Below are 10,320 nucleotides of genomic sequence, written 5' to 3' on the forward strand. Positions count from 1 at the left end.
GTAAGTTGTGTTAAATAAATCTAGCTCTGACTAGTCAGTCTTGCAAGTTTTCAGGATGGATCTAAAAACGAATCAATCTTTATATACAAAGGTGTTTACCAAACCAAATGAACTATCTTGAAAGTAGCATCAGTGTATTTTACATATGGATTAGGTGTAATGCTGAAAAGCGGTCCCTTTGCTCTCGCCCAGATTCGGAAGCTAACTTCAGTGTCGTCAATTCAGGAAGTGACGTAGTCCAAGTAAACAGAAACGGTAGAGACTAGCCACAGTCGTTCACTGTCAACCAGCGGATAATCAAGTGCCCAGTCGTCTGGTTATTCCGTTCATTATGTCCATGTTACTACCGGGCAGAGCTACTATGACCTTTTCTGTGTTGTCTGTTGTTGGGCTGCTGCTTGTTAGCTTTGCTAGCCAGGGCAAATGCCAAACAACTGCACCGCCACCACCCCGTAAGCTTCGACTTTTTCTTTCTAAAGTTAACTTTTACGTGCTGAATTTTTATTGCATGTTTATGAAAGCTTAACTTCAGTTTGCTGACGTTTCAGAGCAAATGAACTTTAGATATTTAGCTGGATTTTGAAGCTACGCCATAGCTGAATGGTGTGTGCGCGTGCGTGTGTGTACACATTGGTAGTCTGTTTCTGACCTCAAAAAGGCTTTCTTTTGTTTGGCCTAAAACTTCGTTTTGTGTTTTAGCTCTATTGCTTGCTGTTTTTCTTCCAGAAGCTTTCAGGTGATTCAGTGACCTTGTGGTCTTTGAAGGATTACTTCACACTCTTCACTCCGGGTTGTAACTAAATAGTAGTATTTCTTTGTGAAAGTCATTTTTTGATGAAATACTGCGTTTTTCTGACGCATTCTTCTTACTGATGCTGCCTATAGATGTGGCCAAATCTGTTCTCTGTCCCACATTGTGGGATTTTCCAATAACTGTGTTTATGAATTTATAATGCTTCCACTTCTGAAGCTATAAAGGTCACGGAAAAGATCAATTCAGCTTATTAAGATAAAGGAATCATAATAATTAACCTTGTTGTTGTCCTTTCTGACACTGGAACAATAAAATCAGCTCATGCCAATATAGAACCAACTCGGTCAAAGTCTTTGTCAGATGTATTCTTCTGTACTGCAGTTCGAATTATTTCTTTTGATTAGATTAATACTATGTTAGCAATGTAAATTGCAATTTACTGTTTTAATGTTATTGTTTTTTATTGTTTTAACATAAATGTATTTCTTCTTTTTGGCTTTTTTTTAAATCACATTTCAGCTTATCCCTTCACTTTTGAGCATTCACACTGAATATTTGCTGTAAATGACATTTTTCTCGTCAGGTTTATTTTTCATCTCTTTTCAGCATGTTCCATCAACAAGAACTGTGACAGCTGCGTTCCTCATGCTAAGGTGGGTCAAAAGATTTTATTGCTGCTGTAAATCCAGACCTTTGCCTGCATAATTTTTCCACTTCTGTCATAAATGACGGTTTTACTGACCTTTGATCTTTCTCTTAAAATAATATCTTATCCTTAATGGTTTCGATAGCATGAAATATTTTAAATATGTTTTCTAGATTTATTGAAAGTTTGGGTTTTCACCACTAATAATGATGCTGATTTTTTTTCTTACAATAATTAATTATTGTACGAAAACTACAGAAAACATGTAGTTTTCTGTTTATGTCTTAGTCTTTGCTTAGCCAAATAATCAGCTTGTTGTCATAGTAACATTTCCTTATGAAGAGTTTGCACCACTCTGGTGTATCATGTTCCACTTGTCTCTGGTGTATCTGACTTTTTCTCTTATTCTTATAGAAGATAACATTGAGTAGGCCTGTCGCGATAAACGATAAATCAATTAATCGGACTATAAAAAAAAACCTATCGAGATCATTTTAATTATCGTCTTTATCGTCTCTTCCTGCCTTTTTTTCTTTCTGTTGATGACGCTGAATGAAAAGGGCTCAGCTCTGGTGCTCTCCACTGACCCTCCCTTCCTCATTTCCTTAGTCTAATGTCCAGCGCACATTATACGAGTTGCCGGCCCATTTTCAAACCCTGAGAGACACATTAGCCGACAGAAATCCTAGGTATAACGGTTCGATCGGGTTCGTAGTGCCGTGTGGTGTCCAGCCACATGGGCACAAAATAACGGCAGCAAGTCCAGTTAACTAATTTTAAAATCAGGCATTAATCAATGCTTTACTCGAATCTACCTGTGATGCATTTGGCTATAGAGTCAGCGTAAAGTCCTAGCTGAATGAAAATAATTATAACCTATTTATGTTACGTTAACGAAGAACAGCTGAAAACCTGCGGGGTTCATCAACTGCAGTAGCAATTTGGTTCTAGCTCCTCCCCTTGTCATTTCTATATTTTTTGCACGAAACGTTAAATAAATATAAATGTTGTTTCCACATATCATCTCCGGTTGCGCCGTGTCAGCTGTTTGGGATTCCCCTCCGTAATTTCCCCTCAGAAAGCAGGAGGAGAATCCGCGCTTTCGGATTGGCTACCTGTCACATTCAGCGTTAAGCTCCCAGTCGGGGAAAACCCCCGATTTAGATCGGAGCGGCCACGACAATCTACCGTAACCCACCACACACCGCAGGATGATCGGTTAGATCGGCCAAGATCTCAGGTTGTCATAAGGGGAAAATAGGGGTAAAAAATGGTGTAGTGTGAACTTTTGCATTAGGTAGTCGGATGTGCCGGTTTTCTCTATTTAAATCTAGAGATTACTGAAGGGCAATACAGACTTCATAATCTGCACTCTTGGTTGAATGCAGTATTTATTTCCACTTTGGCTTTATGTTGCTTAGTTTTTATTCAAGTACGTTTTTTGTTAATGGAGACTGAGAATCCTTTTTATTTTTGATTTTGGTAGTTTTGTTTATTTAGTTTATCAGTTCCAGTGTTACGTGTTATTTTGAAAATAAATATCAGGAAATCGCATGTATTAGTCATTTCCATTAAATCAGTGTCAAAAGGTCTTGAAACAATATTATCATTTATCGCAATAATTTCTTTAGACAATCGTCCAGCAAAATGTGTTATCGTGACAGGCCTACATAGAAGATTATTTCTTCTATGTTTGATGGATAATAGAGATTAGTATGTACTTAAAATGTAATTCTGTTACTTTATTTTTCTATTGTTTTTATTTTTTAGTGGGTATTTGACTCTAATTATGTAAATAAAGAGCTCTGATCAAACCATAATAACCCAGAATAACCTCCTGCTGGTTAACAGGTCCTTATTGTTTTAACATAACTCAGTAGACAGTGAGTGAACTGTAATAAATGAAACTTATGGGTCTGATGTTTTCATGTTGTTTCCACAGTGTCTCTGGTGTTTTGCCACCAACAACTGCACAGATTACCCCGTGACCTGGCTGTTGCCCCCAGCATCGCTGTGCCCGCTGTCCCAGGCCCGGTGGGGGGTGTGCTGGTGTGAGTTGGTCTTGTTGCGCTCTCTGTTTGCTTTTGACTTTCAGAGAAACTCAGACTGCCTTCTCGGGGAAGAGGAAGTTGCTCTTATAGTTTGATTAAATTTAAGGTGGAATTACTTATTGCTATGATTTAAACGAAGCAAAACCCCAAAAATAGACATGCCTGTTTAAAACAAGGCAAATTCAAGGTTTCCCTTCTTTGTTTTTGTTTCCAGGCCTCAGCAGTTGAGTGACATGTTTCAGTCAGAACTTTCTCTTCCTCTAACTGTGAATTGTTTCACCATCTCTGACATATCTGTTGGCTCTATATCTTCCCCTAACTGCAGTCTACATGCTTCCTCTTTATTTGTTTTAAAAAGTCCAACCCAGCTGCTTTATAGTTGAAACCTAGTGCAGATTGGGGGTTCCCCGTGTTCACTGAACTGAAGAGAGAAACGTCATCAGTTAAGTGTTTAGAACCTTTCCAACACACAGACATGTTTTCCCTCAGTCCATCTAAGTAAGACATTTAGAGCCACAAATATTACCCGAGCTTTTGAAAAAAAAAAACGTCTCCCAATTTTGTATCAATATATATGACAGAAAATCTGTTGTCATTTTTAAAGTGCACCCATTTTATTCCTATTTTTATTTTAGTATTAAAAAAAAACATGAAACTTTTACAAAAAGATGTCTACATTTTCTTATATGGGATGTTGATCTTTGGACATGGTAACCAGCTTATTAGCAAGAAAAATAGGTCTAAATAAATTTACTGTCATCCTATTGTGTAAATCAAATGTAATCATTAAACAATCTAAAAAACAGATAAACCTTCCATTTGTTATTCATAAAACTTCAGTTGGTTTTTTATCGGTTTTTTTCAGAGTTTTTCAGAGTCATTGTGGGAGGTCACTTGTGACTGGAATAAATGCTATCAGTATGTTTCCATAAGGTTAAGCTTGAGTTAGCGCAGATTTATCTTCCTGACTAACAGAGACGTTAGATTAAACGCAGGTGTGTCTGCAAGTTGGCTGCATGAGGACTATGTAGCCAAATTGTTTTCTAGCATGACTGCTACTGAAGTCCAATGATCTGTTCTGACTTCACACTTCTGTTCAAGACGAGAACTGATGTGTGTGATTCACACCCCACCAACTGGGTCTCCGTCCGTGTTTTCAGACACACAGCAACTGATATTTTGTGAAATTGACTTTAGACTCTGCCAGACTTGTTCATTATTTTATCACTACTTCCTTATCTAGTGGTGATATTAGTATAGCTTTTATTATACACTTCAAAAATATTTCATATTTAAACTTGTTTATTTCTGACTCACTTTTAGGACTTAATGTGAACCATGACACTCCACAATGGCGCGATTTGTTTCAGTCTAATGTTGACTTTGTGTTTCCTGTAGTCTTGTGTTCAGCTACTGGTTAGGCTGCGGGGTCTGGGGACAATATAAAGTAATTATAGTCTCCACCTGATCAGAGGCCCTTCTGAACTCTGCGTTTCATTGGAAACTGAAACTTAGAGTTTCACTTTAGTGGGAAAAACCTGCGGTGTTGTGGATAAACCAGCAGGTGGAGCTGGAGCCAAACGTGTTGAGTGTGCTGCAGGATGTTTAATCTCTTGCTGAACCTTCAGGAGCTTTTGAACAGGACAATGTTTTGTGCTAGCTTATTTGTGTTTGTGTTTCAGTGAACTTTGAAGCGCTGATCATCGCCCTGGCAGTGGTGGCCGGAACCATCCTGATCAGCATCAGCATCTGCTGCTGCTGCTGCTGCTGCAGGAGCCGAAACTCAAGGTGAGGTCACATGACTGCATCATACTGTAATAGCACAACAAGTCAAGATTCAAGCGTTATTGTATCAAAACATCAACAGAACAAGCAGACTGGTCACTTCAACAAGACCAACTTGTGATGTTTCTTGTTTTTTCAGCACGTAAAACAAGCTTGAGATTTTAGCTGGAGATATAATAAATAATTAAAGGTTAGTCTCAATAAACTAACCCAACCACACATTATTTATACAATTATTTCAACGGAAAGAGATTGTCATTTCAAGCCCATATGTTTTGATTTAGCAGGATAGTGAAGACATTATCACACCAGAACAATCTAAAGATCTTATAATAGGATCATGTAGGTATTTAAATGTGGATCATTTCATAAAGATGAATATCTGTGTGGTTGTTTTTTGAAGTTTCTTATTGATGATTCACCAACACCAGCTCATTGATGCAGTTTTACTGTCTACCATGTGAGGCTGTTGGTCAGTTTCGAACACTTTGCCCCAAATACTACTATCTTCTTCTCTGCTCCTGTGCTAAACATGCTTACATGGTTTTTTTTGCAGACGCTGCTGGATTGTTTGCTACTTTCTCGTTGCTTTAATTAAGGAAACAGAAGTATGATGATACAGTAATTAACTATATTTTTCCAATTTCTGCTAGAAATAACTTTCTGCCTGTCCTTCCTCTCAACTCCCCAAAAATGAGCATCAAAGACAAGTATTTTTCATGGATTCAGGATGGAGATTAATGTTTTGGTGTCGTGACAACAAAGAAGCTCCTACATTCAGTCTCACAAGGTTGAGGCATTCATGAATCTGCAGGAACTAAACCAAATGGGGCTTTTAAATTTGTGTGTGGTGTTCAGTCATTGTGCTGCAGTGAAAATAAAACCATCCCATCAGTCAGTCAGCCGTCTGCTGGCCTGTTAGTCACTGACAGAACTGTTGGTGGGAATCAAACCTTCCTGGAACTCCACTGTCTCACTTCTGCTTCACTTAGATTTTACTTTTATATTTCAATGTCTTCAGCATCTGTAACGATGTAATAATGAAGTTTGGAACCTCCTTATTGTTTCACATTAGAATAAAGTGAGTGAAACTACCCATATAGCTCCAGTAAACTGAAGGCTTTTTGTTATTTATTGAGCTGTGATGTGCAGTGATTCTCATGTTTCTTTCATGTGAAGGCCTGACAGAGAAGAGGAGAGATTTGCCAGGAGGAGAGAGGAGATCAGACAGCGCGCTGAGGAACGGTAAGAACTTCCCTCCAGGCCTCCGTAGAAACATCCGGAGCACATCAGAACAGGCTTCATGTGACAGCTGTCCTGGTCCTGTCATTACTGATGCTGGGTCAGATCAGTGCTTTTCAACAGAAACTTTAATGATGTCTCAGTTCAGAACTTACAGAGAGCTTAGTGTGGTCTCTTTCCCTCCCTCCCTCATTTTTGTTTATGAAATAAGTTTTGAATTCCCAAGAATATCTTCAAACACAAAGACGTTATTGTAGAAGTATTATGTGGGTTACAACTGCTACCTTACGTGACTAAAAGGTTTCCAGTGGCAGAGCAGAGAGTTTGTTAAGGAGCTGATGAATCTCAATGTGTTTGTCAGCACAATATTATTCCAACCAGCTCCAGGTAAAACTGAGAGCTTCACACTTGTTTTTTTTTTCATATTTAAGCTTTAAAAACAATGTGGAGCTTTAGTCGTGTTCAGTTCACATGTAGACCCAGCATCATCTTCTATGTTCTATGTTCAGAAACCAGCAGCTGATGTCTGGCTCCTACCAGCCCCAGAGGAGTTTAATGTTCCTCCAGTTGGATTGTTTAGTGTCAGCAGCAGCTGCTGGTCATGTGCTCAGAACCAGAGGACTACTTCCTGTCCAGGGCTGTCCTCTGTTAGAGCAGACTCTGAGAAACAGAAGAGTTAGTTCTACTCTGGACTGCAAGAACAAGAGCAAAAAGAGCAAAAAACTATCATACTTCTCAACAACTCAAGTCTTGGTAGATCTGCCCACAGCAACTAATTATTAAAGTTTTGTTGCCCTGGGAGACCAACATCTCTGTTGTGGATCAGAGCCTGGTCTTTAAAGAGACAGTGCTGTAATAAGAAGATCTCATCTCTGGATGACCTGTGGAGATGGAGGTCATGCTCTGAAGGACTTCTAACACACTGCTGCTTCCTGGACTCCCTCAAGCTGTAGCCACTTCCATGCAGAACTCTGATGCTGCTGATCAACTCACTATTACTTCCTTCTGTCAATTTTACTTCAAAGCTAAAGTGGCCGAACCTTCAGATACGTTCTCATTGAAATTCAGTTTCTGTAATAAAAAATAGTCTAAAACTAAAGTCCAGAGATGGGTGGAACACCAGGCCACCTCAGATGTGTGTCTGGTCCAGCTCCAGTCTGCTCCTCTTCCTGTTTGAAGTTTAACTTCACTTCACTTGAGAAAAACTTTATTAATCCCAGAGGGAAATTAAAAATTATTGTAACTCAGGCAAGTTTCTTCAGAGAGTCCTAGATGCTGCTGACTGTGGCTAGGAAGACTCTCCTGTAACAGTCTGTATTACAGTTGCACCAAAGAAGCCTCTGACTGAAGAAACTGAGGAAGCTTGAGGTTGTTCTCGATGTTGTTCAGTTTCCTTCCATCCCTTTTCTAAAACCACAGCAGCTGTTAGAAAAACATTGACGACCTCAGGAAGCTGCTTCAGTTTGGTTCAGATAACTAAAAGCAAACCTGTGGAGGAGAAAATGGGAGGTTCAGGACTGAAAACTGATGCACATGCCAGGCAGGTTTGACTTTCTTTAATCAATGTATAGGTAAATTGCAAACTCTGGTATTACACCACTCATGGTGGGAGCATTTAGTTTCCCTTTGGGATGAAAAGAAAATATTTCTGAACTGAATTGAAATGAATCCCAAACAGAGTTCACTTTTATAAACTTCATTTTATAGGAAATACTTCCAACAATCAGGGCTGTTTTGACCCATTTTTCTAGAGAATTTGTGTTAACTGTTAACCATTGATCATCCTGAGACTGCAAACCTGTAAGACTCTCAGCCTTTAGCATAAGGAAGGAACTTCTGAGTTTCACAAACTGCAGCTGAGGTCTGGATCCGACCTTTATCGTGTTCTTCCCTCTACCTCTGCTTTCACTTCCAGCTTGTTGAAGGAAGCCATGTTTATGTGGCAGAAGTACCAGGGCTCACTTCCGTACAAGTCGGTCTATCTGTCTGCCTGTTAATGCACCAAGTTTCTAGAAAACATTATTTCAATCCTTTACTGAGTGTGCAGATGTGGCAGCAGTTTATTCCTCCAGGCTATAGCCCAGCCAGTACAAACAGATGCAGAACAGACCAGTTTATATTTTAGTCAGACATGATTGGTTGAGTCTGTCCTGACAATCAGGATGACCTTTCTGTCTTCTTTGGTTGTCTCCTACAGGAAAGTGGAGAGACAGTCAAGACACGATGAGATCCGGAGAAAGTATGGTACGTATTAATGTTTTAATGTTTCACATTTCCCCACTAACAAAGAACAGAGAGCTCTGTCATTAGTAGCCACAGATGAAAACAGACATTTACATACACTGAATATAGAGACACAAACACAATTTTTCTTTATGACGTCTGAAGTTAAATCAGACCAAATATTACTTGTTTTAGCGTAGTTCAAATGACCAAAATCTTTTCTTATTGTTAAATGCCAGAAAACTTGGAGATAAATTTTTTTAGACTTTTTTTGTAGCTTTACTCAAATTCAAAAGTTTCCAGTTTACTAACTACATTTGCTCAGTATCATTGATATTTGCCTTTATTCTGCCCCCTCTATGTTGGGTTAGAGTCTGAGATTCCTGAAGCTGCTGTCTCTGTAGTGAGTCCATTTTGAAACTATGGTGTGATCCAAAGCAACCAGGAATTTTGAAATATAACAGATGATAACGATGGGTCTCCCTGGCGGCTGGGAACGGGACGGTCTCTTTGGGCCCCTCTAAACATGTGCATGTATTTGTAATCATATAGAATCTGTGGTGATTATGCACAATAGGAAATTACATTTGAGTGTGTATTCATTAGAAAAGGCTCTGTGTAACCTAAATACAGTTAAAAGATGAGAACACATGAATTATATACATCAGATCAATATATTGATCCGTTTAAATTAGATGGGTGTAAAAATGCTGGTCCTCAGTGAGAGCTGGGTGTCTGTGTGTGCACTAAGACAGGAGAGTGACTGATGTCCAGGCTGTTTGGCCTCCTGCCTTCATCACTTAGAAGTCAGTCTGGAGAGGAGGACAGTTCCTGTGTCCTAACAGTTCAGCCTCAATTTGTACAGATTATTACAAGGATTGTCAGATTGATGCAGAACGTAGGTTTGTACCAGCGTGTGTGTATGCGTGTGTCTGTCTGTGCGCGTGCGCGCGTGCGTGCGTGCGTGTGTGCGTGTGTGTGTAAAGTGGCTCAGCTTGGTCATATGACAGTCACAAGCTTCAATATGTTTTATTTACTCCTTTTTTTGACAAAGTATTGGAAAATTATGAAGGTTTCAGGTGTTAAGCAATTTTTTCCCAAGCGGTTTAAAATCTGAAAAGTGTGGAGTGCACCATTACTGGTCCACTTACAAAAATACATTGTTTGATGACTGCTGTTCCATATTAAACCTAAAATGTCTGAGATCCAAAGGATCAGTTCTAGTAGTAATAATTTAACCTGATAAAACAGTTAAATATTGTAATAATATATTTATGGCTGTAGTCCAGCAGAGCTGTGTCCAGTAAAACTCCATTCCCTGTGTCTACACTGATGAAGGCTTCCTCAGAGATGAGGTAGGAGCATGTATCAGAAGTTGACCTGACTTGACCTCTGGTGTTGTTCTGCTGTCTCTGTGCAGGCCTCATGGGGGACTCGGACCACCCATACAGCAAGTTTGAGAACGAGTGAAGCAGCTGAGCTGGAGGACTGAGCTGCTCTCATGTTTTCACTTTTCACTTAAATCTCTGCCTTTTTGTCTCCTGATGCTAACTCTGCAGACCACAGCTGGACACACTCCCCCAGATCCAGGCCCAGCCTCCACTTCCTCTTGTTAATCA

The 10,320-nt window shown here is 39.4% G+C and overlaps 1 protein-coding gene across 1 annotated transcript; it reads left to right on the forward strand.

Annotated features, from left to right (window-relative positions):
• The first annotated feature begins 218 nt into the window (after nucleotides 1-218).
• Nucleotides 219-10,320, forward strand: LOC103465866 (pituitary tumor-transforming gene 1 protein-interacting protein). The gene is made up of 7 exons (XM_008411052.2): nucleotides 219-452; nucleotides 1,361-1,407; nucleotides 3,343-3,451; nucleotides 5,134-5,239; nucleotides 6,416-6,481; nucleotides 8,676-8,722; nucleotides 10,122-10,320. The coding sequence occupies exons 1-7, from the start codon at nucleotides 332-334 to the stop codon at nucleotides 10,169-10,171; spliced, it is 546 nt and encodes a 181-aa protein (XP_008409274.1). The 5' UTR covers nucleotides 219-331; the 3' UTR covers nucleotides 10,172-10,320.

Source organism: Poecilia reticulata, linkage group LG6 (genome assembly GCF_000633615.1).
Source record: "Poecilia reticulata strain Guanapo linkage group LG6, Guppy_female_1.0+MT, whole genome shotgun sequence".
In the NCBI taxonomy this organism is placed as follows: Eukaryota; Metazoa; Chordata; class Actinopteri; order Cyprinodontiformes; family Poeciliidae; genus Poecilia; species Poecilia reticulata.

What these genes read in the sequence shown, in the direction of transcription:
- LOC103465866 (XM_008411052.2), top strand. Translation starts at nt 332, where the DNA reads ATGTCCATGTTACTACCGGGCAGAGCTACTATGACCTTTTCTGTGTTG. An exon ending in GCTGCGTTCCTCATGCTAAG is followed by an intron (nt 1,408 to 3,342) that starts GTGGGTCAAAAG and finishes TTGTTTCCACAG; the next exon opens with TGTCTCTGGTGTTTTGCCAC. An exon ending in TGAGATCCGGAGAAAGTATG is followed by an intron (nt 8,723 to 10,121) that starts GTACGTATTAAT and finishes GTCTCTGTGCAG; the next exon opens with GCCTCATGGGGGACTCGGAC.